Here is a 24093-nt window from a genome sequence, read left to right as displayed (position 1 = left end):
ATAACTCAAGTGCCCAGTGCCCGGGCAGAGAAAACCCCCAACCCAGCCGGGAATTGAACACAGGACCCCGTGATCCAGAGGCAGCAACGCTAGCCACTAGACCACGAGCTGCAGGTCGGGTTCAGAAAGTACGGTCGGACTATGATAATTTCATAACCTGCTTTGATCTTGGACGGAAGCATCACTCTAACAAAGGTGAGAAAAAGAGTTTCGGTGGGCACTAAGGAGGAATCATCTTTTTCATCAGCCAATGGATGGCAATGACACCCTGCTCAGAGAAGTAAGATGGGATTTTGGCCTCGGTCAGACCATCAAACAGCACAGTGTAAATAACACCACGGGAGAATTCAGAGTTCTAAGGGCCTCAACATGAACAGGGTAGCCATGGAGAAGCAAGGCAGCAAGCAGTTGTTGTGCTTGAGAATCAGAATTAGTCTCCAAAAGCAAAGTGCCATTCCATAAATGAGAGCAGGATTTCACAGGGTCAGCAATTGCATCAACACTTTTCTGAATAATATATGGATTTACTCTGGCAAAGGACTGACTGTCTTCAGTATGGGGGAGATCACAAGGAACTGTTGTGCAGCTGGAAGGGTCTTTGAATCATTAGCCTCATTCTGTTTACGTTTCGTAGATGCTGATTGTGAAGTTGATTGGCTCATTGCGAGAAAACACCCCACGATTGCCAGCATCTCCGATGGTGCACTCCTTCCTACCAGGGCCCCCTTCACATGGGGCACACCCACCTTAGGTTACCATTCATACCTCAGGTCACACCTCCCAAACACCTGACAGAGGGACCAATTGGCAATTTGAGAAGGTAGCAGCTCAGGCTATCACCCCTCCCTGGGCCTGGCCTGTACCATGGGGTATGTGCAAACCCTACCTGTCAACCCTGGGCTGGGAATTATGCATTACCCAGTCACCTGTTACATGTCAGATGCATGGACTGGACTTCAGGAGCACACAGGGAGGAAGAAGAAAAAGAGGAACCTCAAACGCCGAAGTGGAGGAACAAGAGTAGAAGGGAAACAAAGAAAGGAAAAGAGAACGAAAAACATTGGTGAGACTGTTCTTATGTCAGCAACAGACAATGCGGAACATTCCCAATAACACGCCAGACATGTTTCCCAAGGGAGGGGAAAAAGAATAGCAAGAGGACAGCATGCAGCACAGAAGGGAAAAGATGCTGCAAAGGCTGGAGCCCATTGGTAGCCAAGCACAAACCTGCCAATGAGTGGTGGACCCCTGAGGGACAAAAGTAATGGTTATTTCTTTATTCATTTGGATGAAGCTACAGACAAATAGAATGATGTGTATCTAATTTGTTTCAGGCAGTTTATATGCTACAAAAAATTTCATGAATATCTTCTTTTCTGCAGTAAAATAATTCCTGGAGCAAAAGCAACAGACCTATTTGAAATACTCTTTTGTAGAAGAAAGTAACATTAATTGGGAAAATTGTGTAGGCATGTGTACAGACAGATATCGTAGTAAGGCTGGCTGGTACACTGTATTCCAAATTCTGATCTTTAAACACTCCTTATGCTATTTAGAGCCACTGCTTTCTTCACTGAGAAGCATTTTGATCAGAAAGCATGACTCCTGGCCTTCATGATTTCTTCCAATCAGTAATCAAAATGTTAAGTCTTATTGAAAGTAGTACACTTAACTTGAGATATTTTGAAATTCATAGACTTTGATATTATTTTGAAGCTGGTGTATCTTTGGGGAGAGGAGAAAAAAAAACAATAATAATAATTCATTGAATCTTCAAAGTAATGACGCCAAAATTCTGAACTGTCAGACAAAATTTCAGCCTTCGGAAAGAAACTACTACTGTGGAAGAAAAAGTTGCAAGCTAAAGATATACATTACATTTTCCCTGGTCTTCCCACAGTTTTAGATGACAATCACTTTCAGTCAAGCAAATACTTGAAGTCTGTATTTGTAAACCATTTAACTGAATTCACTGATTACTTTCTGAATTACTTTCCACACTAAATTAATCAACACAGCTGTATCAAAGATCTTTTAAGTACAGAACTTCCATCAACATTTACCACTCGAGAACAACGAGCAATTTATTAATATTTCTTCATACTCCACACTGAAATCAAAGTTCGTTTCCTGACCACTGCTTGGCATGTAGAGATTGGTGAAGAGGGGTAGGTAATAATGCCCTACGAGTTTTGATACTTTTTGCAACATCTTACGTGAGGTAGGTGTTTCACCATTAGCAGTCATCAACATTATATATAGGTCACAAATGAATGAGGAAAAAAGACATGCGAGTCCCAATTTCCAATCTTGTAGCAAGATTTGAAGAAGCAAGCTCTTCATCCCAGTTGATTTCATTGCAAGAATAAGATGTAATTACATTAAAAGTCAATTAAATTGTTTTTATGTCCCACACTTTATAAAGAAATAACTATTCTCATTTCTTTTTTTCCTTAATTTTATTTACCCCACACTTTGAGTCAGATCTCATTGTGAAAGGAGAAACTGCAGGTGTTTATGTTCAGTCAAGGAAGCTGTGGACCTAAAAAGTTTGAAAACCACAGCTCTAGGCCATACAGGTTAAACAACTGTCAAATATCAAAAGTAATACCTAAACTATTATATTATACTGTGAAGAGAGACCATAAGAACACTGAAGTAAACTATTAAAAGATCTCTAGGAGTGCCCCTACATCGATCAATGAATAGCAGGTCCGATTCCATGAGGAAGCAGTTGTGCCCAGCAGCTATATTTATTTCTGGTGATAAATGTGTTTCCCACATTATTACATGAAGTAGTTGAAAGTTTATTAATTTTAACACAAATCTTGTAAATTATAATGTATCTTTTATGTTAGACTTATGAGAGAAGTTATTTTAAAGTGGAAAGATTTCTGAGCCTTTTGACATACCGCTTCTGGTGCAGTAACGTGGATCACCACTCTTGTCTGTTCCAATTCCTTCAACTGTGCCTAGTATGCAACACGGTTTTTAATGAAAAGTGAGTAACTTAGGTATTTTGAGCAAATTGTTTTGTATTTTTAAACTACAGGGTGACATTTATTGAACTATGTGAAAAAAAAACTTAAATTAGTTACAAACTGTAGTGTGCACACACTTTATTCAACATGTAAACGTCACTACAGATATTCGGATTTCGGTTACGACATGTTTGATATGTGGCAAAGATGAATAGCGGAATTCTCCTCGACACACTGGATTGTCGGAACATCGATGCTGTCGATGACCGCCTGAATGGCTGTTTTCAGCTAAGCAATGGTTTTGGGGCTATTGCTGTACACCTTGTCTTGAAATATAGCCCCACAAAAAGGAGTTGCATATCTTCAGATCTGGAGAATATGGCGACCAACCAAGGCCAATGTCAGTAGCCTCTGGGTATCCCAGAGCTAGAATGCAGTCACCTGCTTTGCTGAAGTCGAGCTCTGTCCTGCAAGAACCACATCTTGCTGGCAGGGTTCACTTTGGATAAAGGGGATGAAATCATCTTCCAAAACCTTCACGTACCAATTGGTAGTCACAGTGCCAACAAGGAATATTGCACTTATTATTCCGTGTCTGGACATTGCATACCACACAGTCACCTGTTGAGGGTGAAGAGACTTCTTGATCGCGAAATGCCTTTTCCCAGTCCCTCAAATGCACCATTTTACTTATTGACGAACCCATCCAAATGGAAGTGGGCTACATTGCTAAACCAAATCAAACAGCGCATACTAATTCCCATCATGCCCCGCAGCCAACTGTGCAGTTTGAAAGTCCTAATACAAACTGTTCAAAAGTTATGACTGTTTTATTTCATATAGTTCAATAATTGTCTCCCTAACCGTTCAGTTGTAAAGTGTGCAGCAATTATCAGTGCCACTGACAGTTCACCCAACTACCATCTAGTGTAACTGTAAAACATTAATCACTGTTTTTAGTCACAAACACCTTACTTGTTTTACGTACACATTTTTTTAAACATAAAAGAAAGTGATAAAACGTACAAAGTGTAAAATAATGTTAATAGATGTGTCAACGCATCAAAAATATTGTAACTGGTTCTTCATATGTCTTTAAGCACTAAAGATGGCCACACCCAACTGATTGCTGTACCCTTTACTACTTGAGGCACCAATGAATACGTTACATAAAGTCCAAGTGCACTGAAAACAGCATACACTAAGGTAAATTCCATCATAAAGCAAGAACAACGTAACAACAGTAATGCAAAATAACACAGTATCATGATGCTCTAATGTACAAAACTTCTTTTATTCTGGCACAGTCAAAGATGTGAGAAGCTGTCTATGATGACCGTAATGACATTCATTAGCACTAGCATTTTGGCAAAACTGTAACAGCATACAAAGTGCTATATCTTACAGTGATGTCTAGGATAGCAAAAGTACAGACTAACAATAAGAATCTGTCCATATCATAATTAACAATATTTGTTTTTAATTTTATATTTTCATTATACACAAACTAAGAACTTCTACAGATCATTTTTCAATTGATATATTATAGAATCAATGATTTTACAAAATGTGACTGTCAATGACCAGACAGACATACAGAATCCTTCACTTGCATGAAACAAAAAATAGTGTTTCAATTGAAATGAGACAACAGAGCAAGGTAAGTTCTGAATCATGAAATTAGCTTTGAAACTAAGACTATAATAATATAACAACATGATACAATTGTGACATACACTACAGCAGATTAATATTGCACAGATATAACTTCCCAATGCTCAAGCTATTAAATACTCCAAGCAAAACTGTCTTCTCAAGATAAACTATTTACATGCTGATCACATGCACTTCCAGTTTTATTACACATCAGAATTTACTGCAGCAGAGTAACAAGAATGTACCTCCCATAACGTGGTACAAAAGATAAATTGTCTCTTTTTAGACTACATGCATATCATGTTTAAGTTTGCTAAATTTTCTAAAAATGCATTAAAAATGAAAAACTATAATACACTATGTGAAACGAGATATTTACTGTATACACTGGTCTCTATGTTACCAAATCAAAGAGAAGAGTTTCCATTTCCTACTTTCATTAGGAACATGATATTCTAGAGAATTACAATTCAGTATTGAATTAAAACAAAAAATACCATTTTTTATGTACAAGAAACAGAGGGTATATCTCTGGATCACAAAACAAATATCAATGAAGTTGTCAAGTCCAAAACTGCTTTGGAAAAATATTCAGTTTCTCAGGCAGTGATGATAGCACCTGGGAAAACAAATACCAAATATTTATTTTAATTAAGTTTGATTCAAAGACACCAATAGCTCTTCGGCATAGGAGATTGGTACACAGGTGTTAATGTTTTCACACAGTTCCTTTACATATGACTAAAGTATAGTTCCTAGAAAAGATTTATATTGCTCCCAACAATATACTGCCCTATCAACATCAGAATACAGATGTAATCGACTAGAAAACTTTTCTGCTTCCTCACATCAGTACTGATATGACAAAAGTGGTATAAATATAATACTCGGAGAAAGCTAAGAATCACAAGATATCCTCTCTGAAGAAATTTGGAACATCACGATTTCATATCAAACGTGGTTCTTCATTCGGAGAATGAGTTGCGGTAATCACATCCTTGGATGAAACATCAACTCTGAAACATAAAATAGAAAGCTTGAAATGCAATCATATCATGCAATTCAGTAAAAGTAAGAGAGAAGGGGAGGAGGAGACAGTACAGATGGACTTCTGAGGGGGGGGGGGAGGGGGGGGGGGAGGATTATCTCAATAAAAGGAAATCTATGAGACAAAGAGTGCAGAGATAATAGAAAGCACTGAACAACCAAATTTCATTCTTTTCTCACAAATTGGACTAAAAGCAAGGCAGTTCAGGTATTTGATCTTGAATCTTGAATCACATACTGTCACTGACTATTATAGAAAGAATAGGGATAATTTGCCACATTACAAAGACTTTGATGAATAATAACCCATTTTTAAAACTAAATATCTGACACACTTATTTGAAAGGAATGGTATAAATCACACAGAAACAACAATTTATTGAGTATCAGGGCAGTAGACTACCACAATCACATGTGGGGATAATGTCTAAGGTGATAAATTACACCAGAATGACATTCCCATCCTGGTGAGATGGTGATCCTGCAACAAGTTAAACATTTTAAAGTCTAAATGCTTCCACACAGGGCTTAGGTCTCTGTGCCTTCATCTGAGAAAAAATTGAGGTCAACATGTTTGATTGCTTTCCTACTTTCAACTAGACACTTGGTGCAGCAATTAGAGCTATTACTTATCAAGCAGAATATTCTTAGTTCAAATCCCTACACTTATTTTTTTTTTTTCAGGTGGATGTTTAGAAGTATTTACTAAAACTTAAGATTAACATCTGGGGAATATTTAGAAGAAAGGGGACAGAGTTCTCATGAAATCATGCCAAGCATCGGTATCTGAGGAAGACTGTGCAATACTTCTGCTCCCACCATTATGTATCTGACTTGAGAATCAAGAGAAAAGGATAAAGAAAAAAAAGGGCACATCTAGAGTAGTATCAACAGTCATCTCTCTTTTGCTTAATATTCAATGCAAAGAAAATTCTAATACTGGCCAAGCATTGCACAATGTCTTGCAAATTATACAGAGAGATGTAGATCCACTACTGTGACATACATGACATACCACTGTTTCCTGATGGGGAAACAAATGAAATGATCATACGGTACTATTGGCCAGGAGACCATCTCTGAGGTTATTCCTGGCAGTAGATGACACACACCAGTGCCTAGAGTTTGTTATTGAAAAGCGCACAGCCACATATGGCTGGGCAGCTGTGTAAGCTGTATCAGTCCTTGGACCCATTACTATTGACAGCCAGGATGGTGGTAGCTTTTAACCATTACCACAGTTCACATTGATGGGCTGCTTAAATACATCAGTCATCTCTCTTGTCTTCCATCTGATAGTCAATTACTATTCAGCAAGTATATGAAAGAACTGTATAAGCCTGCTACAAACATTTTAGCGTTACCTCAGCATCGTATAACATTTGTTCTTCGGAAGCCTACGCTTACATAAATATAAAGATTTAGCCAAAATGTTCGGTACTCTGGCTTTCATGTTTTATGGGTCTCATTCTTTCTCTAAACAGGAAGCCTAACATAACTATAATTAGCAGGTTATAAGAACAATTATCATTTAAATTTCAAAAATTGACCAAAAGTAAAGTAAATTTTTTATAGATGAATAGCATTAGAATATAACAATACAGATAAAACAGAAATTACAGTTTTAATTCTGATGTTTAAATAGTAGTTTCCTTATTATATATTATAAACATATTACAAAATACAACTATAAGTACAACAGCAAATGAAAATTCAAGCAAATATTACCTTGTCCCTTCTCATTTATTTCAGTTTGAGCCAAGACCTGATAACTCATCATCATCTCCACCTATTGCTTTCCAAAATGCCATTACAACCTGTAAAATAATAAAGTACTTTTTATAATTCCATAAATTACAAATGTTGGACACCAGATATAATATATATGTTGAGGGGCCTATTCTTCACTGAAAGAACAATAACAAAAGGAACTAAAATTGGAAAACAGTACATTATTCTGGAAGCTGGTGAGAAATATTTAAACCCAAAAACTGATCCAACACTAACCATATGAGTAACGTTTCATAATAGTATTGATTCCAGAAAATATCTGTGGCAGAAATGGTGACATTTTCAAATCACTGGCCGTCAAATCCAATGATTACTTCCTCACATTGGGAGCTAACTTTGCACCCACCAAGAGACAACCAAACACAGATACATTATATTTACTCATAAAGACACTGTATGCACCACTAACAGATATTAATTTTAAAAATGCAGCCCCTAAGGAGATTACAGAATGTTTAGGTCACTGAAACATAGCGATTCTGCTAGCTCTCACTGTTTTTCTAGCAGAATATTAAAATCTTGTGCTGACTTGATAGGATTACCCTTAAACTATCTTTGTAATCAATCAATGACTCAAGGCATATTTTCAGACAGACTTCAGTAAGTTGTTATAACACCCATCAACAAAACTAGAGATACGCAAACTACCTCTAATTACAGATCTATGTCACTGCTTCCAAGCTTCTCAAAGGTGCTTGAGAAATTAACCTATGACAGAATATTGACACATTTAATTGACCAGAACTTGTTAATTGCCTCTTGGCTTGCCCTTCATAAAGGATTCTTCACAGGTACAAACCTCACAAAAGTGCAAGCAGAGCTAAAAAAGAAAAATTATTCTGTCAATACATTCTATAATCTTACGAAAGCCTGTGTTTGTTTGGATAAAATTATACTTAGTAAACTAGAGTCTCAAAATTACTCATATTATGCCATTTTAAACCAGAGATAATGGCCACACACTAATTGGAACACACACTGCCAAATTCCTTGTCCAGCTGAATAACACAAATGGATCAAAACACAGATAAAATAATTAAAAGTTCACTTCAGCATGTTTTGGGATAGAAGCATCTCTCCTAGTGTTGACCTAAAGACAAGAGTGTTGGCTTCATTTGCAGATATTCACTTCCTGTAGTATTATGGAATTATTTACTTGGACAGTGCACCTAAAGTAAATTAAGTGTTCATTCAGCAGAAGCAAGCAGTAAGAATATTGTGTAAAGAGATAACTGCACATCTTGCAAACAAGGCTTCAATGAGCCACAGCCAGCTCCTTTCCCACTTCAAAGTGCCTAAAAGCTTTGCTACAATGCTGGAGCTCTTGCACCCATTGGAAATGGAATACACAACAAAAATGATAATGACAGACTCAAGTGAATGCCAGATTTGAATCTCAGACTGGCATCAAGTTTTAATGCATTGTGGATACACAAAAGAGGAAACACAATATGATGAAACAAACATTTATTTCCAATAAACACACCTGTTCAGCACAAGCTCTTCTTTGGTCACTTGGAAGTTTAGAGACTCGCTCCTTCATTGTACACAGTTGTTCAAATAAAGAAGAGAAACCTGCTACACCACCACTATCACCAAGTAACTCATCTGCAACAGAAACATAAAGCTACAGAGAATATTTTAGCCACAAACAGTGACAAAGAAAAATGCCCCACAGATGACTATTTACCTATTCGTTCCTCTGTACATGTAGCTGCAAAAAAAGAACTGTTATCAAGAGTAGACCCCTGGTCTGCATCCTCATCACTGTTGCCATTTGTGGGTGTTGTGGGAGCATTACCCACTAACATTGATTGGACTGTTCGAGATAGCTGCTGGGGCTTACCTGCAAAACAACTGCACTTTAGTAAAGAACAATTGAAGAAAGGTGTGTAAGTCTTCACTGTCAGTATTGTTATAGCAGAAAAATAAAAACCTCTAAACATGAACAGGAGAAATTAACAACTATTTAATAATGTGACATCCAACAGGAATAAGAAATAACTTATAACATGATAACTATTATTACTGTGTGTTGTTTCTAGCACTGAAGAATTATTTACACATTTATTCCATAAATTTCTAACAAATTATTAGTTTTAGAAGTAAGCAATTTAATTCAAATAATAGCCAATGTTACAAAATGCACACTCAATGTGAGAGATATAGGAGATAGGCAAAATAATGTGAACAGTGGTAGTAATGGGATGGTTGCGTTTGACGGTCAACAACACAGGTAAGACACATGTCGTGTTGGACTGTGCATGTTCAGTACGGACTAGACATCTGTTCAGGTTGTTTATGAGTAGTGCACACTTCGTATTTGCATTCAGAGGTCAAGGTTGATGTGTAACAAAAGACCTAACAGAGTTCCAAAGAGGACACATTGTGGGAGCCCGATTAGCTGGAGCGTCAGTAACCAATGCAGCCAACTCATTGAATGTTCCAGAGTAACTGTTCCAACAGTCATCATAGCCTACACAAAACATGGAAAGACATCATCATGTAAATGTAATAGTGGGCACAAATGAAAACTAAATGACTGAGAGTGTCGTACATTAACACGAATTGTGTCAAAACAATACAAAACTACAGCGGCTAAAGTGACTGCATAGCTCAATAGCCTTCTTCGAGACACCATATCTATTGACACTTGTCACCGAGGACTCCATAAAGTGAATATTCATGGACAAGCTGCTACATCGAAATCATTTATTGATGACAACCAATACAAAGAAGTGTAAAACATGGTGTCAGGAGCATAAATCCTTAACAGCTGATCAGTGTAAACACGTCATATGGTCCAACGAGTCAATGTTTTTGTTATTTCCACATCGGACCTGGTTTAGATCTAGAGAAAGCCGAAAGAAGCCTACCATTCTGACCTCTCGATTCCAACAGTTAAGCATGGAGATGGAAGTGTGATGGTGTGGGCCTCCACATCACGGTATTCTGCTGGTCACATCATTACTTTCAAAGGCCGTTTTACAGCCAAAGATTATGTGAACATTTTAGGTGATCAGGTGCATCCCATGATTCAAATATTGTTACCAACAATGATGCCATATTTCAGGACAATAATACACCAATCCACACAGTCAAAACAGTACAATCATGGTATGAGGAGCATGCAACTGAACTGCAGTGTCTTCACAGCCAGAACAGTCCCTAGACTTGAACATTATCGAATCCTTGTGGGTGGCATTGGAGCACAGACTCCGGAGCAGATTTCCATCTCCCTCGTCACTACAGGAGTTAGAAGAGGTTGTGACTGAAGAGTGGCGTTAACGTTCCACTGGAGACTATACAATCACTATACACCTGTATTCCCAGAAGAATCGCAGCTGTATTACAGGCAGATGTGGGTCCAACCCCTTATTAGTAAACTACTTGCAAGTAAGTACAGGAGTCCACATTGTTTTTCCTATCCCCTGTAATTACTCATAAAAGAAACACAAATAACAATCAGAAAAATACATTAATAATTATAAAAATATACAGCTACATATCGACATAATCATCATTCTATTACAGACAATTTCAACTGCCTGAACAACTTGTCCGAAAAACACACAAAATACACAGATGTCAGCAGCTCCTTAATTTCCTCTTATTACTGAAAAGTGACACATTTCTAAAAGTGCAATAGGAGTTTGTCATCACCTAGTATAAGGTTATAATTAAAGTAGCAATCATCAAACATTTCCAATGTAATTTTTTTTATACTGATTACGATAAAATATAGTATGTATTGTCGCATTCAAAACAAATTATTTATATCAAAACCACGACTGCACACTGCATTATTGGGGTGTATCATTAAAGACTCATACTCCGCAGGCACTTTACAGAGTGTGAGAAAGTGTATTTATTATAGCTGTATGATTGACCTCCTTTCATGTGTCATCACAAATGGAGAGAAGAAAGGACAGCCTGCATATCCTTAGCAGTCTTCCAACGACTGTCGGGCATTTGGTTTATTACAACCAGGTTTAAGTAGTCATTCAACTTTGGGTCACCCAGAACAGTTGCATTAAAAACAAATTTTTGTGGTTGGTATGGTTCCCACGTTATTTACTGGTGATGGTATAATCATACAGTGATGGGTCTTTCTGTCCATTTATTCACAATGCATTAAATTTATTTATACTGAGGGTCATCTGGCAGGCCCTGCACCAAATGGCGACCCTCTGTAGATCTTCTTCCTGGATTTCAATACAGTTTTCTGAGATTGCGTCTTCTGAATTTACCTTCTATAAATAGCCTCCCCCTCCCCCCACGAACCATGGACCTTGTCGTTGGTGGGGAGGCTTGTGCGCCACAGCGATACAGATAACCATACCATAGATGCAACCACAATGGAGGGGTATCTGTTGAGAGTCTAGACAAACTTGTGGTTCCTGAAGAGGGGCAGCAGCCTTTTCAGTAGTTACAGGAGCAACAGTCTGGATGATTAACTGATCTGGCCTTGTAACATCAACCAAAATGGCCTTGCTGTGCTGGCACTGCAAACAGCTGAACACAAGGGGAAACATCAGCCATAATTTTTCCAGAGGACATGCAGCTCTACTACATGGTTAAATGACGATGGAACCCTCTTGGGTAAAATATTCCAGGGGTAAAATAGTGCCCCATATGGATCCCTAAGTGGGGACTGCTCAAAGGGACATGGTCATCAGTAGAAACAAAACTGGCGTCCTACAGATCAGAGTTTGGAATGTCAGGTTAGAAAATTTAAAAATGGAAATGGATAGGTTAAAGTTAGATATAGTGGGAATTAGTGAAGTTCGGTGGCAGGAGAAACACGACTTCTGGTCAGGTGACTAGAGTCATAAATACAAAATAAAATAGGGGTAATGAAGGAGTAGGTTTAATAATGAATAAAAAAATAGGAATGTGGATAAACTACTATGAACAGCACAGCGAACACAATATTGTAACCAACATAGACACAAAGCCCACACCCACCACAGTAGTATAAGTTTATATGCCAACTGGCTTTGCAGATGAAGAGGAGATTGAGGAAATGTATGATGAGATAAAAGAAAGTATCCAGATAATAAACGGAGACAAAAATTTAATTGTCACGGGAGACTGGAATTCAACAGTAGGTAAAGGAAGAGAGGGAAAGTAGTACGTGAATACGGACGGGGGGAAAGGAATGGAAGAGGAAGTCATCAGGTAAAATTCTGCACAGAGCATAATTTAATCATAGCTAACACTTTATATAAGAACCTTAAAGAAGGCTTTATATATGGAAGAGACTTGGAGACATCAGAAGGTTTCAGAATGATTATACACTGGTTAGAAGAGATTTGGGCACCGGATTTTAAATTGTAAGATATTTCCAGAGGCAGATGTGGATTCTGACCACTATTTATTGGTTATGAACTGCAGATCAAAAATTAAGAAATTGTAAAAGGAGGGAATTTAAGGAGCTGAGATATGGATAAACAGAAAGAATCAGAGGTTGTAGAGAGTTTCAGAGGGAGTATTAGGGAACAATTGGCAAGAACATGGGAAAGGAATACAGTAGAAGAAGAATTGGTAGCTTTAAGAGATGAAATAGTAAAGGCAGCAGAGGATCAAGTAGGTAAAAAGACAAGGGCTAGTAGAAATCCTTGGGTAACACAAGGAAGACATTGAATTTAATTGGTGAAAGGAGAAAATATAAAAATGCGAGAAATGTAGCGGATGAAGGGGGAACATAAATGTCTAAAAAATGAGGCTGACAGGAAGTGCAAAATGACTAAGCAGGAATGGCTAGATGAAAAATTAAAGGATGCTGAAGCTATATCACTACTAAGGGTAAGATAGATACTACCTACAGGAAAATTAAAGAGACCTTCCGAGAAAAGAGAACCACCATGCATGAACATCAAGAGCTCAGATGGAAAACCAGTCCTAAGAAAAGAAGGGAAAGCAGACAGATGAAAGGAGTATATAGAGGGTCTATACAAGGGAAATGCACTTGAGGACAATATTATGAAAATGGAAGAGGACATAGAGGAAGAAGAGAAGGAGGATATGATACTGCATGAAGAATTTGACAAATCACTGAAAGACCTATGTCGATACAAGGCCCCGGGTGTAGACAACATTCAATCAGAACTATTGTAGCCTTGGGAGAGACAGCCATGACAAAACTCTTTCATCTGGTGAGCAACATGTATGAGACTGGCGAAACATCCTCAGATTTCAAGAAGAATGTAATAATCCCAATCCCAAAGACAGCAGGCACTGACAGGTGAGAAAATTACAGAATTATCAGTTTAATAAGTCGCGGCTGCAAAATACTAACAGGAATCCTTTACAGAGGAATGGAAAAACTCATAGAAGCTGACCTCGGGGAAGATCAGTTTGGATTCCTAAGAAATATAGGAACACGCAAGGCAATACTGGCCCTACAACTTCTCATAGAAGATAGTTTAAGGAAAGGCAAACCTACATTTACAGCATGTGTGGCCTTAGAGAAAGCTTTTGACAATGTTGACCAGAACCCTCTCTTTTATATTCTAAAGGTGGCAGCTGTAAAATACAGAGAGCAAAAGGCTATTCACAATTCATACAGAAACCAGATGACAGTTATAAGAGTCAAGGGGTATAAAAGAACAGCAATGGTTAAGAAGGAAGTGAGACAGGGTTGTAGCCTATCCCTGATGTTATTCACCTGTATATTGAGCAAGCACTACAGGAAACAAAAGAAAAATTTGGATTATGAATTAAAGTCCAGAGAGAAGAAATAAAAACTTTGAAGTTCGCTGATGGCATTGTAATCCTCTCAGGGACGGCAAAGGACTTGGAAGAGCAGTAAAGATGAACATCAATAAAAGTAAAATGATGATAATGGAATGTAGTCAAATTAAAACAGGTGATGCCGAGGAAATTATATTATGAAATGAGACACTTAAAGTAGTAATGAGTTTTTTTACTTGGGAAGCAAAATACAAGGGTTGGAACTTTAATAGTGGCAACTATTTATTTATAACTCGTACAAAATAGATACATGTTTCAAAGTTTTACTGACCATCAGAGTAGTCACCAGCATTGTGTATAACTCGTTGGCAGCGATGTGGAAGTCGTAGGATACTCATAGCAGTGCCAGTAGTGTTGACAGTTCGAGCGGTGCGGACTAATACCCAACGAATTTATAGTAGTTCTCAAGCGAATACCGTGAAGTGTTTCCTTCAGTTTAGAAATCGAGTTGAACTCATGAGGGCTCAAGTCAGGGGAGTGCAGTAGCTGGTATAGCACTTAGCAGCCCCACCAGTCAAACAAATCAGTCACAGCTTGCATCCACACACTGTCCTGCAAAATGACGTTCAGATCCTGCAAAAAGTGTCACCACTTCTTTCTCTATGCTGTTCATTTTTGGAACACAACCTACGACCAGCTTAGAGACAGAAGTGACGACACTTTTTGCAGGACCATGATTTTGTAGGGCAATCCTGAAGCATGTACAGTGCAAGTTGCTACTGATTTGTTTGACTGATGGGGCTGCTAAGTGCTATACCACCTACTGCACTCCCCTGACTAAAGCCCTCGTGAGTTCAGCTCGATTTCTAAACTGAAGGAAACACTTCACAGCAATCACATCAAAACTGCTAGAAATTCGTCAGGCAATAGAACGTGCCGCTCAAACTGTCAACACAACTGGCACTGCTACGACTTCCACATCGCTGGCAACAAGTTATACACAATGCTGGAGACTGCCCTGAAGGTGAGTAAAATTTTGAAACACCTATCTATTTTGTACGAGAAATTCCAACCCTCGTAACTGATGATGGTCGAAGTCGAGACAATATAAAAGGTAGACTGGCAATGGCACGAAAAGTGTTTCTGAAGAAGAGAAATTAGTTAACATTAAGTATAGGTTTGGCAGGAAAGCCTTTCTGAAAGTATTTGTACGGAAAGTAGCCATGTATGGAAGTCAAACATGGACAATAAACTGTTAAGACAAGAAGAGAACAGGAGCTTTTGAAATGTGGTGCTACAGAAGAATGCTGAAGATTAGATGGGTAGATAACATAACAAATGAGGAGGTAGTGAATAGAATTGGGGAGAAAAGAATTTTGTGGTACAACCTGAATAAAAGAAGGGATTAGTTGGTAGGACATGTTCTGAGGCATCAGGGATCACCAATTTAGTATTGGAGGGAAGCGTTTGGTGTAAAAATTGTAGAGCGAGACCAAGATATGAATACAGTAAACAGATTCAGAGAGATGTGGGCTACAGTAGTTACTCGGAGATGAAGAGGCATGCAAAGGGAAGAGTAGCTTGGAGTTCTGCATCAAACCAGTCTGCGAACTAAAGACAAAAACAACAGAACTTCCGACATTATCCTCTAAATCATTTATACACACAGTGAGTCTTAATGGCACTATAATACTCCCTTGGAACACTTCCATAGTTAATTTTCCATCAGAATGTCTGTAGTTCTATCTGCTATGAAATGATGACTCAGTCACAAATCTGGTCCAATATTCAGTAAACTTGTATTTTGTTCACCATGCGATCAGTTTGGAAGACCAGCAGAAGTCGGGGAACACATTAGCAATCTGGGCACTGACTCTCACCTAATTTCACAGAGGTTTTTGTTCAAGAAGGTCATGATATACAAGCCTAAAATGTGTTCCACAATTCTACTATGACGACATCAGTGATGTAGGCATATGATTATATGCACATCTGTTTCATTGCTTGGTACATTTTTTTGTCCCAGTGACCTATTGTTAACTGCTGCTAGAAGAGGAGCCTGTTCTTTCACATAATCTGAATATAACAGTACTGGTATTCGCAAAGTCCAGATGCCTTTCCTGTGCTGAGTGACTGTAGCCAATTTCCTATACTCCAATCACTTATTTCAATAGCTGTTGTTTTGGCATTCGTGTAACAATTCATATGAGGAACTATCGAATTATCTCCTGCAGCAAAACACTTTTGGAAGACCAAATTCAGTATTTAAGCCTTCTGTCTATTATCTTCTGTCCAGGTCCCAGTATGGTAACTGAGCATCTGAACAGGCGATTTTATCCATTTACTGGCTTTATACAAGATCAAAATTTCTTAGGATTTTTTACTCGATTGATCTGCTAAATTTTACTCAAGAATTTACTGAATACTTCTCACAGTGTTGTCGTTATACTCATTCTCGCTTCATTCAGTTGTGTGCAAGGCTGTGGTATCCCCTGGTATCCACCATTGCACAGACATGTACTGTAGACTGCCGCCTCTACAGGCCATAGTCAATACTAATGCAAGAGACGCAAAACAAACAGTACAACCACAACATACGCACACCACGATTACAATAAGCTTTAAAGAAACTGTGTTAAGTTGCATGGCAACTTTATTTATTCACTGATGATTAGTTTCAGACTGCTCGACCATTATCAAATCTTCCATGTACACAAGTATTGCATTACAAGGCACAAAACATGTAAACGTTGCACTACACCACGTAGGATCAACCCAAGAACACTGCTTCACGTCAAAGGACTTACATTTTGGGTAACTATGTATCATTTTCCCTTCAGCCTTAAGCATTTCTAATGGAATACAGCTTCTGCCACCATACCTTTCTTCACATCTCAAATGCCTTTATACACCTCATCTGGTATCCCAGACAGTTATTTAGTGTCACTCTTCTTATTATTAACTACCTGTATTTCCGATTGATCCCTTGAACTACACAGGTCATTCAAAATTCCTATTACAGGCTTCTAGGGGTCGTAGGGCGGCTTAGTAGATGAAGTTCTGAAAAGGAACGCTTGTCTGGAAATGTATCATTTGGAGTAAAATCAATTTGAAGACTGGATCACATCCAAATCTCCCACTCGACAGTGTGCATGAGCTAATAAAAGGACACCACTGCCAGTCCCTGTTATAATTATGAATCACATAACGTCTTCATCTGACTACAACAATGGCTGGAAGAAATTGATAGGTTCGAAACTAGAAGGACTGGCTCGGTGCTCCACAGACACGCTGCACTCTTTAACTTCAAAGAAGATGTCCTTCGTCATGTACAAGACAATACAATGACAATTACTCGAAATATTGCTCAGACCATGTGCTCCTCGAGCACGCAGGTCAGAGCTCACTGTCTCTGTTGTGTGCATACTGTGAAATGGGAGATTTCAAAGTCACCCAATCCTCAATCTGATTTTACATCCAAACAGTATATTTCCGGACATGGGTTTCTGATCAAAACTTCATCTAAGTCCCCTCTAGAATCCCCAGAAGCTTGTAGCAGGAATTTTGAATCACCGTGGATAAAATTCAAAAAATCTTAGAATGTCTGTATAATTTTATCTCTGTTGTTAGTTACTTTGCCATCTGCTATCTTAATTGCTAAAATGTGGCATCTATCCAATGAGAGTATGTTTTGTTTTCTTCATACTCTTATTGTTTTCAATTGTATCTTCTCATATCCTCTTGGACATATTTCTGAATATTTTTAGCATGGTGCAGCAGAGTCAGCAACTGTAAAATGTAATTATATTAAATTTCAGCCTCCAGTTGCATAAGCAAAGGAATTTTACCTAGGTTTCGGCTATAACAATGTAGCCTCCTTCAGAAATGTCACAATATAAAATAAATTAAAACATGCCAGATATTGGGCTTGTCAAACTTAAAATGTCATAAGACTGCGTCACTTCTACTAGTGTTTTACTGGGTCTAAGTCTGTATTACTCCGCACGCGCATGCGCACGACCACCATATGAGCTCGCTGCATTGCTGCCCATGGCACCCAGTTACGACTCAGTGCCCGCAGCCCACCTGTCTGGCCTGTTGGAGTGCCCTATCGACAAAACACTAGTAGAGGTGACGCAGTCTTGTGACTATCTACTGTAGACTAACATTCTAAGTTTGAAAAGGCCAATATCTGGCATGTTTTAATTAATTTTATATTGTGACATTTCTGAAGAAGGCCACATTATAATAGCTAAAACCTAGGTAAAGTTTCTTTGCTTATGCAGCTGGAGGCTGAAATTTAATATATTTCTGGATAATACTGTTTAATTCAACAAAATCTAACAAGTCCTTTATTTCTGGTTTTCTTAAAACTCTCATCTTCTCTTTAATAGCTTCCTTGCTCCATCCAGGATTTTCTTTTCTTTTGATTTCATCCCCTGCACCAGCTTTGTTGCTATGTATTATGGAATTGTTTTCTATGGGAAAATTTCTTTTTCACAGAAGGTTTTTAATGTTCATCACATATTTTCCCCTCATATGTGATGAACAGTATGCAAAAAATCCATGTGGTGAACACTAGACAGAAGAATGACACCCTGGCAAACCAAAACTAGAGGCTGATTTGATAACTGCAGTGCTTTCCTAGGCCATGATCCTACTGGAGGCAGTATGCCCTTGCCTTCTTCCAAGTTTTGAGTTGACTTAGCAAACCAGTTATAGATACACCCCGCCCCTCCCCCTACACACACACACACACACACACACACACACAGTTTAATGTGCAACTTGGTATTTTTCTAATTAGCAACACCAGAGGAGGAACAAGGAATTAGCGGAAAAAAAAAGAGGAAGAAACTCAATATTGTCCTAATGAAAGACAAACTCTGACCTCTGGGATCACTAGCCTGGACTGACTGACTGATTTATTTATTTATTTATTTGAGATATATATTCCATAGATCCAGTATGGCATAATTACGCATGGATGTGGGACGAGTCAAAGCAGATACAATATAGATATCATACAATACAATACAAACTGTTATATTACACATGGTAGATGAATGATTCAAAACTGGTACAATACAATAATAGAGATAATAAACAATACAATACAAAAATACAATAGTGATAAAAAAACAATATAGATACAATGAAAAAAGAAATAATCTGATTTACTACTAAAATTATTTATCTCTGGTGAAGAATTCATCTAAAGAGTAGAAACATTTTTCCAGTAGGAATCCCTTTAGCTTTCTTTTGAATAATGTTTTATTTTCTTTTAGACACTTTATATCACTCAGGAGTGCATTAAAGATTTTTGCACTTGTGTACTTTACCCCTTTTTGTACCAGAGACAGATTTTTTTGTTCACAGTGCATATCACCTTTCTGTCTTGTGTTATAAATATGGTATGCCTCACTTGTTTCATATTCAGAGGAAATGAGAAGTGTGAAAACCATGATTGAGAGGAGCTATTGTGAGGTAGTGGTTAATATACCTAACTGTTTAAAAAAAATTGTGGCATGAGGTTCTTGGAGGAGCACTACATATAATTCGGACTACTTTTTTCTGGATTACAAAAATTTTTTTTGAAAGTGGTGAGTGGCCCCAAAAGATTATTCCATAGCACATCATTGAATGAAGGCAGCCAAAATATGCAGACTTTGATACATTGATGTCTCCAATTTTGGAGATTATTTGGATGGCAAATGTTGCTGAGCTAAGCTTTTTTAGTGTTTGCTGTATGTGGAATTCCCAGTTGAGCCAGTTATGTATGTGAATGCCTAGGAACTTTGTGCACTGAACGCTTTGTAACTGTTGACTCTCGTGTGCAATGTTAATCTCTTCTGGGCTTATGTAACTGGATTGGAACTGCATGTAATTTGTTTTATTGAGATTTACTGCTAGAGAATTTGCTGTGAACCAGTTCAGAGCATTTGCAAGTGCTTGGTTGGCATTTAACTCTACGTCAGTGGAGGTTTTGCTGGCTGTCACTATACTTGTGTCATCTGCAAAACATTGTGATATTGCTAGCACTGTTTGAGGACACACGTAGGTCATCAATATATATAATAAATAGAAGGGCGACCAAGGACTGACCCTTGTGGAACTCCATGATGTACTGTTTTCCTGTCAGACTCTACCTCTCCTACTTGTAGATTGTTAACACCTAATACTTTTTTTTTTTTTTTTTTTTTTTTTTTTTTTTTCCCTCTCTTCTAGATATGATATGATCCAGTTACCCATTTGCCCACGGATTCTACAACGGGCTGCTTTTCCTAAAAGTATTCTGTGATCAACGCAGTCAAAAGCCTTATTCAGGTCACAGAATATACCAACAGGTAACTTTTTCTTGTCAAGGCATTCTAAAACGTTATTTGTAAGTGCATAAATTGCTTCGGTTGTAGATGTACCTGATCTGAAACCAAACTGTAGTTTACTAATTAGCACAAACTTTTCAAGGTGATTGACAATCCTGACATATATTAATTTTTCAAAACTTTAAAAAAAATTGTTACAAGAGAGACAGGATGATAGTTGGAAACATCCGTGGGATCACCTTTTTTGTAGAGGAGCTTCACAGTAACATACTTCATTCTGTCAGGGAAGATACCTTTATTTAGAGAGGCATTGAATATATGTGTTAGAACTTTAGAGAGTTGATTAAAGCTGGCTTTTAGCACATTGCTGGAAATATTTTCTACACCCGATGAATTTTTACTTTTTAGAGAAACTATGGTTTTTTTAATTCTTGCACAGTTATGGGAGCTGTACCTATCATGTCTATAGACTTAGGGTAAAGTTCTTTCAGAGTTTTTATTGCCTTTTCTGAAGAGCCTTTGCATGCTGTTTTCTCAGCAGCAGTTAAAAAGTGCTCATTAAAGATTTTAGCTACAATATCTTGATTTTGAACTAGCTTACCTTCATTGTTAAGAGCTATATTTTGGGTCTTGTTGGGGTAATTTGCACCAGTCTCATTTCGTATCACTTCCCATATAGTTTTGATTTCATTAGTGGAGTTATTAGTTTTTGAGCACAGATACGTACTTTTTGATTTCTGAATGACTTTGTTCAATGTTTTACAGTATTTTTTATAGTTATTTAAAAGGTTAGGGTCATCTGATTTTTTTGAGGCAATGTACAACTCTCTCTTTCTTTTGCATGAGATCCTAATTCCACTGGTAATCCAAGGCTTGTTGGTGGATTTTTTAGTATGGGTTTCATATATTCTTTTTGGGAAGGTACTTTCAGATATTAGAGCCACTTCATTACTAAAAAGGTTGTACTTGGAATTGGCATTTTCTACATTATATGCTGGACCCCAGTCTATATTTTGGAGATGTGATTTAAAGATCTCAATAGTTTTATCACTAGATTTCCCTGTAATTTTCCAGTTGGGACCACTATTAATATCACAAATACTTGAATTGTTAATGGTGAGTCTTTGTCCATCATGGTCAGAGAGACCATTCAGGACTTGCCTGACAGCTATATCATCAACCTTGGTTAGTTTCTAGTTTCTCAAATGTTCATGTAGGTTGTTATCATTTAGACACTGAAGATCTTCTAAACATGTTACTGGCAGATATCAGCACTACAGTATGAAAACAAACACACCTGTCAAATTGTTTATCATGTGCTATCTTTCAAAAGCTGACGTACTTAACTCCATTTTCAAATGTTCCTTTACAAAGGAAAACCCAAGAGAACTGCCCCAATTTAATTTTCATATCATTGTAAAGATGACTGAAATAAGTATTAGTGTCCGTGGCATTGAGAAACAGCTGAAATTGTTAAAACTGAACAAAGCTCTAGGGCACGATGGAATTCCTATCAGATTCTATACAAAATTTGCAGCTGAGTTAGCCTCTCTTCTGACTATAATTTATTGTAGATCCTTTGAACAAAAGATCGTGCCCAATTCTTGGGGAAAGCAAAGGTCACTACCTTCTACAAGAAGGACAGTAGAAGTGATCCACAAAACTACGGTCCAAGATCCACAAAACTACGGTCCAATATCCTTTATCAGTTTGTTGAAGCATCTCAAACATAACGAGGTGTGGATTCCAAAAACATCGATCATGTGTAACCCAACTCACACATTTCTCACACGACATACTGAAAGTTTTGGATGAAAGCAGGCAGGTAGATGTAGTATTTCTTGATTTCCAAAAAGCCTTTGACTCAGTACCATACCTACGTTTCTTATCAAAACTGCAATTATATGGGGTACCAAGTAAAATTTGTGGCTGGAATCAGGACTTTTTGGTAGGGAGGATGCAGCAGGTTATCTTGAATGGAGGGTCATCATCAGACGTAGAAGTGACTGCGGGTGTGCCACAGGGATGTGTGTTGAGACTCTTACTGTTCATGTTGTACATTAATGACCTCACACACAATATTAACAGTAGCCTCAGACTTCTTGCAGATGATGCAGTTATCTGTAATGAATTACTGTCCGAAAGAAGCTGCATAAATATTCAGCCAGATCCTGATAAGATTTTCAAGTGGTGCAAAGATTGGCAACTTGCTTTAAATGTTGAAAAATGTAAAATTGTGCACTTCACAAAACAAAAAAACATAGTATCCTATGACTATAATATCAACGCTTCACTATTGGAATCAGCCAATTCACATAAATTCCTGGGTAACACTTTATAGGGATATGAAATTGAATGATCACATAGGCTCAGCTATGGGTAAAGCAAGTGGTAGACCAGTTTATTGGTAGAATACCGGGGAAGCGCAATCAGTCTATAAAGGAGATTGCTTACAAATCAGTCATGATCCATTCTATAATATTGCTCAAATGCAAGGGACCCATACCAAATAGGGCTAACAGGAGATATTGGACGTATACAGAGAAGGGCAGCACAAATGATCACAGATTTGTTTGATCTGAGGGAAAGTGTCACAGAGATACTGGAGAAACTGAAGTGGAAGACTCTTCAAGATAGACTTAAACTATCCCAATAAAGTCTTCTAACGAAGTTTCAAGAGCCAGCTTTAAATGAGGTCTCTAGGAATATACTACTACCCCCTATGTATCACTCAAAAAGGAATAGCGAGGATAAGATTAGAATAATTACAGCACACACAGACGCATTCAAAAAATCACTCATCTGGTGCTCCATACGTGAATGGAATGGGAAGAAACCCTCCTAAATGGACAATAGAATGTACACTCTGTCATGCACTTCAAGGTGGTTTGCAGAGTGTATATGTTAGCATTTAACTGACATGTACAACAAAACTAAGCACTTTTCATACACAGTGCATATCATGACTGCATGGATCTGTGGGACACATGTACAACAAATAAATAAATAAAAACTAAAGCAAAGAACATACGATATAGTGCTATCAAAGATCAGTCCTCGAAAAAGTTGAGCACACTCTCTTATTTGCTTGTTCATTTCACATTCACTCTCAGATTAAAACTGGAAGGCAGGCCCAAATTGCCACTGGATGTGTGTATTTACCACAGTGAGTACTCATTATGGTTCATGAACTACTTTAATGCTGAAACTCAATTGAAAAGTTATAAGGAGACCATTTTATAAAGCCAATATTTATTATCATTACGTTAATTCCTTCTATATCCATTCATACATCTTATACAGATGAGGCACCTGCAGTCACATCAGTTCTACTCACAGCCAACTCAGCTGTTCCATTTGTGGTAGCCTCAGGCACCATCATAGCCACTGCTACACCTTTCTATGCCGCTTTAGTTTTCTCTAATACACACACATACACAATATTAAGATTATAGATGTTCATTTCTTCTATACGAAGTTCGCTGCAAAGAACTCTTTACTCCAGTACCATTGGAGTACCTGAGTGACTTAATACTTTTCAAAATTATGCCCGAAATATATGAAATCTACACACAGGATATGTTTCTAGCTGACCA

General features: G+C 37.8%; 1 protein-coding gene across 1 annotated transcript in view; it reads right to left on the bottom strand.

Moving 5' to 3' along the window:
* Positions 1-2783: 2783 nt before the first annotated feature.
* Positions 2784-24093, bottom strand: part of LOC126483884 (alpha- and gamma-adaptin-binding protein p34-like) — an 83476-nt gene continuing 62166 nt past the window's right edge. Inside the window, exons 5-8 of the mRNA XM_050107141.1 lie at positions 9166-9321; positions 8962-9083; positions 7413-7501; positions 2784-5653 (exon numbers count right to left, since the gene is read on the bottom strand). Coding sequence (XP_049963098.1) covers positions 7433-7501; positions 8962-9083; positions 9166-9321 — 347 coding nt within the window. The 3' untranslated portion in view covers positions 2784-5653; positions 7413-7432. The remainder of the gene's footprint in view (positions 5654-7412; positions 7502-8961; positions 9084-9165; positions 9322-24093) is intronic.

Source organism: Schistocerca serialis, chromosome 6, assembly GCF_023864345.2.
Source record: "Schistocerca serialis cubense isolate TAMUIC-IGC-003099 chromosome 6, iqSchSeri2.2, whole genome shotgun sequence".
Classification (NCBI taxonomy): Eukaryota; Metazoa; Arthropoda; class Insecta; order Orthoptera; family Acrididae; genus Schistocerca; species Schistocerca serialis.
The sequence above is the reverse complement of the archived record's forward strand: the minus strand, read 5'-3'. Positions and strand labels throughout refer to the sequence as shown.